The sequence below is a fragment of the Nicotiana tabacum genome, chromosome 17 (assembly GCF_000715075.1).
Source record: "Nicotiana tabacum cultivar K326 chromosome 17, ASM71507v2, whole genome shotgun sequence".
NCBI classification, from domain to species: domain Eukaryota; kingdom Viridiplantae; phylum Streptophyta; class Magnoliopsida; order Solanales; family Solanaceae; genus Nicotiana; species Nicotiana tabacum.
In genome coordinates, this window is record NC_134096.1 from 57,670,532 (window position 1) to 57,683,309 (window position 12,778).

The 12,778-nt window shown below is 35.4% G+C and overlaps 1 protein-coding gene across 1 annotated transcript; it reads right to left on the bottom strand.

Moving 5' to 3' along the window:
- Positions 1-5,152: 5,152 nt before the first annotated feature.
- LOC107763843 (uncharacterized) lies at positions 5,153-7,207 on the bottom strand. The gene is made up of 3 exons (XM_075235570.1): positions 6,984-7,207; positions 6,048-6,195; positions 5,153-5,413 (listed from the first exon to the last, which is right to left on the bottom strand). Exons 1-3 carry the CDS (start codon positions 7,205-7,207, stop codon positions 5,153-5,155), a joined length of 633 nt encoding a protein of 210 aa, XP_075091671.1.
- Between the last annotated feature and the right edge of the window lie 5,571 nt (positions 7,208-12,778).

Here is a 12,778-nt window from a genome sequence, read left to right on the forward strand (position 1 = left end):
CTTACGAACCAGCCTCCTTCTCGTTTTCTTTTTTCCAAGCTCGGGGAACTCGGGACCCTTTTTCTTTTCTTTTCCCCTGTTGTGGCTTCGGGTTTTGCCGAAGCAAAAGAATCGACAGGTAAGTCCTCGTCCCCAACCGGGGGCCTAAGCTCGACGGTCTTAGGCAAACCTGCAAAAGAGAAGTAAAGAAAAAATAGTAAGAACGTGATGCTAGAAGAAAGAGCCTACCGCAACGAATTCGGGAAAGAGATCTTACCATGGGAACGGGCCTCCCAATGACCCTTTGAAAGTTTGCACCACGAGCTCTCGGAATAAGGCATCTGTGAGACAATGCCTTTGACCCATTCCTTTAACTGAGGAACGACATTCGGGACTTGAGCAACAACTGCGCCACCACAAACACCAATGAGGAAAAAGGGAGAAGAGCATGAAATCAAAATTAAAAGAGAAGTTGTACTTACGTGATACATTCCACTTCTCGGGGAATGGCCTAGATTCGGCCGGAATCAAGTCCAAGGTCCTCACCCGGACAAAATGTCCCTGCCACCCTCGATCCCGGCCTTCATCAATGCTTGAGAATGGGGCCTTACTAGCCCAGCGCACGAGCTTTATCAGTCCCCCTCGGAAGATTTGGGGACTATACAAACTGAGTAGATGATTTACGGTGAACCAATATGAGTCGATCTTGTTCACAAAAAATCGGAGGAGGATTAGGATACTCCATAATGATGGATGGATCTAACCGAGACATACCTCGTACCTCTTACCGAATTCTATGATGATCGGATCCACTGGGCCCAGCGTAAAGGGATAGGTGTAGACACTAAGGTATCCCTCTACGTGTGTAGTAATGACCCCCTTAGAGTCGGGGACCACTATCTCCTTTTTGGCCCAGTTGCAGTCCTTTTCGGACTATGGGGAGATTGTTTTCGGTGATCGAGAAAATAAATCTCGATGCCTCCTCACACCGACCCTGCACCGATGAGGGTTTCTTGACCTTGAAGTCGTCAACAATGAACAACCCCCGGGAATGAACATCTTCAAGGGAGGTTCAAGAGCTGGTTCATCGATGACCATGTTAGCAGCGGATCTCCCGAGGTCGACCATATCGGAAGTAGTTTCGTTGGTTCCGACAGTCGTTCGGGAGGTAGAAGCGACCTTTTGGGGAACAGATTTTGAGGTTTTTGCCATTGTTATAGGGGAAAGCTTGAGGGATATAGAGAAATGTTGGAGGCTGGAAGCTCAGATGTGTTGGCTTGAGTGGATGATGAGTAAATATTTCAAAGGAATCTCGAGTAACGAAGGTAAAAATGGTAGAATGTGAAAAAAGTAGTGAAATACTGAGGGTACGAGGGTAGATGGTTTAATATAAAATAAAAAAATGAACAAAAGAGAAATTATTTATAGTGGTTTCGCGACGTTTCGCCTCCAGGGACAGCCAACCAGCGGTTGACGCGCATTTAATGCCATTATGACATGACTGACGAGACGTTTCGGGATTTTTGTCATTTATGTCACGGCATATTGAATAAGGAATCAAGGTGCTCATGTCGTTTCTCGTCAGCTTGCTCTCCGAGAACAAGGGGACTATCTGTATACGGGTAAAAGCCAAGCTCATGATACACTCCGGCCTCCAATAGGAGAAAACGAGCTCGAGATATGATTGTAAATGATCGAAATCGAAGCAAAGGCCTCATCAAGTCAGAATCCGGGGGCACGTTGTCTGCCTTCAAGAATATCAGGGTCATGATTCGAGATCGATCCAAATCCGGAAAGACTTCGGAGAACATCGTCGAGCAATTAAGCACGACCAACAGAAGGCCGTAATATTCGTGACCTACCGGATATCACGGCGTGGATCTCAGCACGTATCGATAAAGAACCAATAATAAGTTGAACATAAGATGTTTTACCTTTTATAGAGTTGTACTTAGAGTAAGATTTCTCTACTATATAAATGGAGTCTAATAATTCATTAGGGATATTATAACAAGCATTCCAAAGTAATATACTACTATTTTCACTGTTATCATAAGCTTTTTTCTCTCATCAGTATTGTCCACTGTGATCCCGGATCGAGGGTGAATGTTTCACTAAGGGTGGAATCATCCTCCTCGCATGGTTTGAATCTACTGTATCTTTACTTGTCTATTCTAACTCAATTTATCATTTTTGTATTGAATTAATCCGCATATCCTTAAAACTACTCACAAATTTAATTGTTATTCGATTTTGAGGGTAAACACTTATACAGTCACCGTTCAGAAGGGCTTATATAACAGTATAAGTATATATTGGCTCGACTTTGTTTGTATAATTATATGAACATGTCACGTGGAAAAATGTAGAAAAGAAAAGAAAAGTTAAAAGAGTTTTAGACGAAGTTGTTTCAATTGAAGAATTTGGTGAAAACGGTGGGCGACATAGTGAGGAGGAAAAATGAAAGTGGAACAAGGAAACATAAAAAAGAAAGTGGAACAAGGAAACATCACTAAAATGGAATAAGGTAAATGGAGTCCGGAACCATAATCTTTTAGACTCAAACGATCGAAATGTGTGAAAAAAAGAGATGGTAACCAAAATATGTATAACGCCTCTTTAAAGGGCGCTATATCTTAACGGTTGTTTGCCCGTTAAGGTATAGCACTCTTTAAAAGGGCGTTATAAGTGAATTTGAAAAGACGGGAGGTATAGCGCCTTTTATTACCGCGTTATAGTATAGCGCCTTAATAAACGGCGCTATACCCATATAAAAACGGCCCCTTCCCTTCCCGACCAAACCAGAACTCCCCTCTCCCCCCTCCCCCATTAAAACAAAAAAATTATAGCGGTCCCCCCTCCCCCATTGTCAACGAAAAAAGCTCGAGTGGAGCCCACCCGTCCCACAAAAAATAAAGATTCTCGTTTCCAAATCCTAGCTAAGGTGTTATCTCGTAGTGGGTTGCTCGTTTCGACTCCAAATCACCAAATCTTTTACTTTCCAAAAATCTTAAATCGAGGTATTTCAACTTAGTTTTTGTTAAAACTCGTATAAAAAATGCATATTAGTTGTTTTTAATGTGTTATGTGATTGTTTTATGATTTAACTAATTTGTTATTTTTATCCGAACTATGATATTAGTGTGCTAAAAAAATTAGTAAAAATAGAGAAATTATTATTAGTCGTTAAAAAAAATATTAATTAGTTACTTTTTACTGTGGTATATGTATTTTCATGAATGTTTTGTGATTAAATTTATTTATTATTTTCATCCGATTTAGATTATTTATTTGCTTAAAGACTAGTAAAATAGATAAATGATAACTTTAGTTTCCTCTAGTGGTATCTTGTGGCCTAATGTAGTGCTTGTATTTGTAATGTAGTACCCTTTTAGCGTAGTAAAATATAGTGCCCTTTAGTGTAGTGTCTTTGTAGTTATTGAAATTAATCATTTAAGTATCTCTTATATCCAACAATACATCAAAAAAGCTGATAGTTCAAATACAAACTCTGTCCAATTCTAGTCAACGATCGTAAGAAAATAACATGAGAAAACAATAATATTTTCCGGATTAAGTATGAGAAAACAATAATATTTTCAGGATACCTTGGTGCTACTGGGCCTCAAATATCGAGCCCGGAACCCATATGTGAATATTTAATAATTAAATCTTGTATAATTATGAAAATTAATTATTTAATTTTATTATAGTAAAAAATAAGTGAGTCATAAACAAAAATATATAATAATAAAACTAACATATAAAATAATAAAACTAACATATAAATTAATAAAACTAACATATACAATATTAAACTAACATATAAATAATAAACTAATATTTAAAATAACAGACGTGTTGAGTGATAAATCGGGAACATTTTCTCATCATGAACACAAGAATTCAGGATACCTTGGTGCTACTGGTCCTCAAATATCGAGCCCGGAACCCATATGTGAATATTTAATAATTAAATCTTGTATAATTATAAAAATTAATTATATAATTTTATTATAGTAAAAAATAAGTGAGTAATAAACAAACATATAAAATAATAAAACTAACATATAAATTAATAAAACTAACATATACAATAATAAACTAACATATAAATAATAAACTAACATTTAAAATAACACACATGTTGAGTGATAAATCGAAAAAAATTTCTCATCATAAACACAAGAATTTAGGATACCTTGGTACTACTGAGCCTCATATATTAAGCCTAGAACCCATATGTGAATATTTAATAATTAAATCTTGTATAATTATAAAAATTAATTATTTAATTTACAAACAAACATATAAAATAATAAAACTAACATGTAAAATAATAACACTAACATATTAAAGTAAAATAATGTAATTAATATTGTTTAATTTACAGTAGACGACATGGTGGTTCCGCCTTTGCTTCCCGAACCTGCCAGGCTAGAGCTACTGTTGTTACAGGGCGATCATAGGTCGTCCCACATATGGGAGGGACAGTTAGTGGCCCAGACGTTCCGCGCCAGGAGAGTAGACGATATATGAGGCTTTCTCAGGGACCACCCTCTCCACCCCCGTATAGTCAGATGCCTCCAGGATATGGATTTTTATAGGATTGTGGAGATCGGTCGGCTACAACTGGATTGGTTGTTGATCACGGCCCTCGGCTCAAGAACAGTGAAAAAGACATAATAAACAAACAATAACAATGACAAGGAAATAAAATACCAGAAACAAATAACACAACCTGTAATAGCAAAGGAACTAGGAATACGAAGCAAAAAGAGAAATGCGAAAACTACCGATAATAATACCACATCGTTTAATAACAAGGAACTCAGAATAAGAGAATACAATACTAGTACTACTACTACTAGTACGACTAGAAGAGACTCTCGACTACCTGTCAACCCACAACCCTAATCCCCGACCTTCACACCTCCCTATCGAAGGTCACTTGGTAAGCTAAAGTAGTGCCATGTACTGTATAATCACCTCTCCCTAGTACTTTCGAGGCCTGCCTCTACCTATCCTCTGCCCCTTTATGGTCAACCTCTCACATCTCCTCACCGGGACAACGGTATATCTCCTCTTCACATGCTCGAACCATCTCAGCCTCGATTCCCGCATCTTGTCTTCCACAGGGGCCATACACACCTTGTCCTTAATAACTTCATTCCTAATATGGTCTTTCCTGGTATGCCCACACATGCATCTCAACATCCTCATCTCTGCTACTATCATCTTTTGCACATGAGATTTCTTGACTGGCTAGCACTTGTGCTCTATACAACATAGTCGGCCTCACTGCCACTTTGTAGAACTTGCCCTTAAATCTTGGTGGCACATTCCTATCACACAAAACACCAGACGCAAGCCTCCATTTCATCCACTCCGCTCCAACATGATGTGTAATATCCTCGTTAATCTCCCCGTTCCCCTGAATAACAAACCCAAGATATTTGAAACTATCTCTCTTGGGGATGACTTGTGTATCAAGTTTCACCTCCACTTCTGTTTCGTGCATCCCCACACTCAACTTGCACTCTAATTATTCAGTTTTTCTCCTACTCAATTTGAAACCTTTAGACTCCAGGGCCTGCCTTCACAACTCCAGCCAGTCGTTAACCCCGCAACATGTCTCATCGATTAGCACTATGTCATCTGCAAATAACATACACCGTGGCACCTCCCCCTGAACGTGGTTCGTCAGCACATCCATCGCCAGAGCAAAAAAAAAAGGGCTAAGAGCTCAATCCTGATGTAACCCCATCATCACAGGAAAATAGTCCGAGTCTCCGCCCATAGTCTTCACCTGAGTCTTCTCTCCATCGTACATATCTTTTATCACCCTAATGTATGCTACCGGAACACACTAACCTCCAGAAATCTCCATAGAACCTCCCTTGGGACTTTATTGTAAGCCTTTTCTAATCGATGAACACCATATGCATGTCAATCTTCCTCTCCCAGTACTGCTCCACTAACCTCCTCTCAAGATGAATGGCTTCTGTGGTCGAACGCCTCGACATAAAACCGAACTAATTCTTCGAAATAGACACACTTCTCCTCACCCTCCTCTCCACCACCCTTTCCCACACTTTCATAGTGTGACTCAGTAGCTTAATACCCCTGTAATTGTTATAATTTTGGATATCACCCTTGTTCTTGTACAACGGGACCATCAAACTCCACCTCCATTCTTCACGCATCTTCTTAGTCCTAAAAATGATATTAAATAGTCCAGTAAGCCACTCTAAGCCTACCCGTCCCACAGCCTTCCATAATTCTACCGGGATCTCGTCTGGCCCAGTCGCCTTGCCTCTACTCATCTTCCGCGTTACCTCCTCAACTTCCTCAACTTTAATATGCCTACAAAATCTAAAATCACGTCGGTTCTCTGAGTTCTCCAACTTGCCAAGAACAATGTTCTTGTCCCCTTCCCTGTTCAAGAGATTGTGGAAGTATGACTGTCACCTGCGCCTAATGCACGCCTCTACCACCAATACCTTGTCATCCTCGACATTTGATACACCTCACTTGGTCCAGGTCCCGAGCCTTCCTTTCCCGAACCTTGGCTAACCTGAACAGTCTCTAGTATATTTTTGCTTAACTTCTCGAAAATATTAAAGTACATCTTTACAATTTCTAGAACCAAACTGCAGCGCGTCTCACTGATTAGCAATATGCAAATAACATACACCGTGGCACCTCCCCTTGAATGTGGCTCGTCAGCACGACCATCGCTAGGGCAAATAAAAATGGGCTAAGAGCTCAATCCTGATGTAACCCCATTATCACAGGAAAATAGTCCGAGTCTCCTCCCATAGTCCTCACCGAGTTTTCGCTCCATCGTACATATCCTTAATCACCCTAATGTACGCTACCGGAACACTACTAACCTCCAGAAATCTCCATAGAACCTCACCTGGGACTTTATCGTAAGCTTTTTCTAATCGATGAACACCATATGCAAGTCCCTCTTCCTCTCCGGGTAGTGCTCCACTAACCTCCTCGCAAGATGAATGGCTTCTGTGGTCGAACGTCCCGGCATGAAACCGAACTGATTCTCCGAAATAGACACACTCCTCCTCACCCTCCTCTCCACCACCCTTTCCCACACTTTCATAGTGTGACTCACTTGCTTAATACCCCTGTAGTTATTATAATTTTGGATATCACCCTTGTTCTTGTACAATGGGACCATCAAACTCAACCTCCATTCTTCAGGCATCTTCTTAGTCCTAAAAATGAGATTAAACAGTCCAGTAAGCCACTCTAAGCCTACTCGTCCCACAACCTTCCATAATTCTACCGGGATCTCGTTTGGCCTAGTCGCCCTGCCTCTACTCATCTTCCACATTACCTCCTCAACCTTAATATGCCTACAAAACCTAAAATCGCGTCGGTTCTCTAAGTTCTCCAACTCGCCAAGAACAATGTTCCTGTCCCCTTACCCGTTCAAGAGATTGTGGAAGTATGACTGCCACCTGTGCCTAATGCACGCCTCTTCCACCAATACCTTGTCATCCTCGTCTTTGATGCACCTCACTTGGTCCAGGTCCCGAGCCTTCCTTTCCCGAACCTTGGCTAACCTGATTAGTCTCTAGTATATTTTCGCTTAACATCTCAAAAAAATTAAAGTACATCTTTACAATTTCTAGAACCAAAATTGTTTAGAAAATAATTTATAGTAATGCTATGTTCTTTTTTTCTTTTTATGTAAACTTTTATTTTAACAATTCATAATTTATACAAAATCTTTTATGTGTTTGACTTAAAAGCTATTGAGAAATGTTTCAAAATTTTATGTATTCAACTTAAAGAAGTTTTGCCCTATTATTTTTATTTAATAGTAGTCACTAACAATTACATTTTCATTGCAAGTATGAATTGATTACTTGCAAAATACGGTAAATAATCTGTTACGTATAATATAAAAAATATTAATAGTGTAAAAATAATATGTTCCTATAGAAAAAAAGAAAGGAAAAAGAAAGGTGATGGTGACTTCCTACTTTGGGGACAAAATCACTTGTACTGAATTCTTGATACATCACTTTCGTCATTCATTCATCTATTTATTCATATTATAATTCACCAAGTTGAGAAGTTAACAAATAAATCTGCTGGCACTTATTATGATATTTCCTTCCTTTTCATTTCCTTCTTGTGGACGACGGAAGTACGTACTTGTACCCCGTTAATTTCTCAGTTACTTTTCTTCTCTTTTCTCTCTTCCTGTCTTTCGTGTGTTCTAAAACCTACTTCCTTTATTACATGACATTCGTAAATTATACTCTATTCATTTCAATCTTGATTGAGTTAGTTTGATTCGATACGGAGTTTAAAAAAAGAAAAAAAAGACTTTTAAAATTTGTGATCTTAAAAGTTTAAGGAGTAAAAGTTTTGTGGGACCGTGATATTTGTGTGATTATAAAAGTTTTTCATTAAAGATAAAATGAGTAAAATAAAAAATTTAAAATTAAATTATTTTTAAATTTAAAAATATATCATTTATTTTGAAACATACTAGAAATAAAATTAACACGTATAATTTGAAAGAGGGAGAGTGTACATACTTTCCCCAAAGTAGTACGTATTAAGTCTACTTTTATATCAAGAAAAGTGAATGGGATGATGGTGGGTATTATGACACTTCCATTTTGGGAAAGTCTTCTTTGGGCTTTTCTCTTTCGGACAATCACTCCTCAGGAACCTTGTTAAACCTTGTTAATTGTCTTCAACTTATAATGATGATAAAAACTTATTCGTATTAGATGTTATACTAAATTAGATGAATATACTAGGGTTAAGTAACTATAACGTAATAACCTAATATATATTAATTAATTATGATTAAATGACTAAAATATATACAGACACATATTATGTATATATTTACTTGGCGTAAACAACGTAAATTTTTACCCATAGGCACTATCAACTCCAAACTTTCTTCAACCTCTTTGCCTCCGCCTCCCTCATGTGAGTATATTTAAGATAAACCAAACAAGTTTCTAAGTAGCATTTGGACAATATTTTTAAAATTGAAGTTGAAAAATAGTATCTACCAATTAAGATGTGTCTGGATATAAATTTTATATTAGATGGAAAGAGTTAAATACTGTGAATGAAAATCATTATTGCACTAGAAATGCTCCTCAAACAAGTTTTTTTAAATATCACTAATACTTCTAATAGTAAATTTCAATATTTGCAAATATTGATGAGCAAACCAATATTTGAAAATACTAAATTTTAATATTTGTAAATACTGAAATACTATTATATAGGCAAAACGGAGTATATACAAATATCTGCACTGGCTTACAAAAAACCAAAAAAACGATAAGACCGAGTAAACCTTCAAAATTTAAGATTATTTAACTTTCAAACGGAGATGTCAACGTCAGGGGCGAATTTAGAAAAATTACAATATATATATAATGCAAAATCTATATTTTAACTTTATATATTATGTTTTGAATTTGTTACCATATTTCAAATCATAGCCTAGTGGTCAACGATGTTAAAAACTTTTATAAAGTTATTGGTTCAATTCCTGAAAAATATTTAAAAGAGTTTTGGGAATCATAATCACGATTATTAGAACTTTTTTCCTCATCCGATGTTTACTTTTGAAACTTTCTATGTTTGGAAAGATTCAAGAAACTTATATCTTATATTATATTGATAAAGTGGTGAAGGTGGCATGTCAACCTCAATCTATTAGGGCCATTCTTTTTCCTTTGGTGGTGGTCCTAATTAATTCACAATACTATGGTCTGACCTTATTAAGATAAGCACTAGTACTTTTCTCATTACTATATTAAATGATGTCAAGTGCACCACTTCTGTAATACACCAAGATAACGATAGGGAAACAAGATTACTTCCCTCCGTTCCTAGCTTGACCGAGTATAACGTTTTGAAATACAAAAATAAAATAAAATCTTGTGGTCTTAAATTATGAGAGGATAACATACTAAAATGTCGATTGAATTTGTGATAATTAACGTGCCATGTTTTGAGAAAGTGTCATTAAAGGGAAATCTTATAGTTGATTGACTACGCAAATTTTCAACTTATTGTATGAGTTCGATTTCCGATCTTATAATTTCCTTCCCAATTTTTCTCTTTCCCTACCCATATAATAGGAAAACAAAATACTAGAATTAAAAATTTAACCAAATATAAAAGTGTGGTTCTTTTTTAAACATACTAAAAGGAAATTAACACTACCCATACATTGAAAAAGAGAGAGTATGTAATATTCCTAATCGAGATTTTGTTGGTCAAACGTATAACAACAGCATGCTAAATTCTCCCTTTTGTCCGTCAAACACAGAAAAACAAAGTTATATTACAGGGAAATGTATTCACCTTTTTTGTTTTTTTGATTTTGACACAACTCGATTAAAAACTTATTTCATGCAATGTAATAATTTACTCCATGTTATATGCCATATATAAAATCATCAAGTATGCATAAGATCCACATTTATATCATACATCCGTCGATATTTTTAATTTAAACGGTTGAATAAAAAACTATTTGAATTAATTTGAGCTCAGATTACAAATTGCTGAGCCCAGCTCTATGTCCAGTCCACTCCTCAAAAATCAGATATCTATCGTTGTGTTTGGGCTGAGCATCCCCATTATATACAAGAGGAAGGAAACAGCACAGCCTGCCTAGTTTTTGCCCATTTAAAAATTATTTATAATTTCTACCCATTTGATCCACCTTTATTTCCTGGCTACCCATTCCTCTTTCTCCCTTGGAATTTAGTTTACCCAACATACCAAACAGTGCATTTTCCTTTTTAATTAATCCCCCTAACTTTTTCTTTGTGAAAAAGTATGAAATCCAATCAATAATCCAATAAGCTATCTTCGCTCATGTTGCAGTGCATATTTTGGGACATGTTGCAGTGCATATTTTGCCTTCCCATTTGAAGTACAGAATGTTAAAACTTCCAGTTTTATTTTTGCAAACTTACTTAGTAGCTATTACAATCTAATAACTAAATAATTTGGTCTTTCTTTATTTAAAGTAGTACATACGATTACTTAATATATTAAGTTTTCCATATCTAATTTTTGTGTGTGTATGAAGACCAACAATTGTTGAGCTTGAAGCTCCTGAGTTTGAAATTTTATTTTGAAGATTTATTTTTTGATTCAAAGTGGCTGATATAAAATATTGCTAATAGTACCTTCGAGTAAGCTTCCTATATCTGAATTTTTGTGTGTATTTGAATATCCACCATTGTTGGGCTTGAAACTCTTGAATTTAAATTTTTTATTTTGAAGATTTCTTATTTGATTCAAAGTGAGTGTTATTAAATATTGCTTATAGTACCTTCACGAAGTTCCTAAAATTTGATCACAACTTGAGCTGATTTGAGGTGATTGAGATCCAAATTTTCAGCTAAAAATCGAAGAAGAACATAGTTACCCAATAGTATACCGCTACGACATATAATATACAGTAGGAGTATATAGCTATACTGCAACAATTTACTGTTATAGTATACATATACTACAATGATATATTGTAATAATATGCAATATATTGCAACAGTATGTTGTAATAGTATACGATATACCATAATAGTATACTTCGGCTGCTATTTGTTGCATCATCTATGTGCTATTGTGTACCGATAAAGTTATGGTTATAGTAACATTATATTGTTATAGTATACAATATAATATAACAGTATACCGTAATAAATAAGTCATTTTTTAATTTTAAATTTTTTTCCAATTAGGTCCTTGCAAATATTTTCTTAAATGAATTTTTTGATGGAGTTCCATGAAAATAATATTCATTGTACAAGAAGTAGGTGTCGAAAGACATAAAATAATAATATATCTATTTGGTATATTTATATGCAGTTTAGGTATACTATTATGACAAGTAATTTATAATAACATTAAATACTAATATGTCATTTTATTATACTAATATATCATTTTATTATAATGATATATAATTTTGGATCCTATGTGCTAGAAATATTTATAGTATTACATATATTTTTAAAAAAGAAAAAAATGAATGATAAAAAATAAAAAGAGAAATAAGATATACTATATAAGTGTGAGCACGTGATTTTTTCCCGACTAAAATATTCCTACAAAACTTCACAAATAGATTTTTTCTTAATTGTTTTAGTTTTTATAGAATTTGTAGGAATTTAGGTTAATTGTTGCTTGCATTTAGTTGCATATTTAACATTTTAAAATCATAAGAAAAATACCAAAATGTCTAAAGTATTTCATGCATAACATTTTAGGTCTTAATTGTACATAATATTTAATTACATAAGTTAATTGCATTATTAAACAAAAAATCAAAAATGTTGGACATTTTTACATTTTTAGCTTTCAGTTGCAAATTAGTAATTTTCTTTCATTTAGTCTTAATTAATTATTTTTATGTTAGAAATAGATAATTAATTTAATTTTACAAATTGAATTTGATGTAGGACTTAGTTTAGGATTTTTTTTAAAATTATTATTAAATTTATTAAGCTAAAATTCAAGGAAAGAAAAGAAAAACTTGCTTAATTCCGGATTGGGCCACAAACATTCTCAGTGGACCAATTGCCCCAATTCATCTCCAAATCCAACTCGCCCCAAGCCCAAACCCCCTCACTCGGTCCAGCCCCATCACATAACCAAAACGTCGTCGTTTCAGTAACGGCGATCTTAGCCGTTGAATTTCTTTGATCGAGCGGCCCATATCTCCCCCTCTCACCCCTTATATCTGTCGGAGACCCCCCAAACCCCT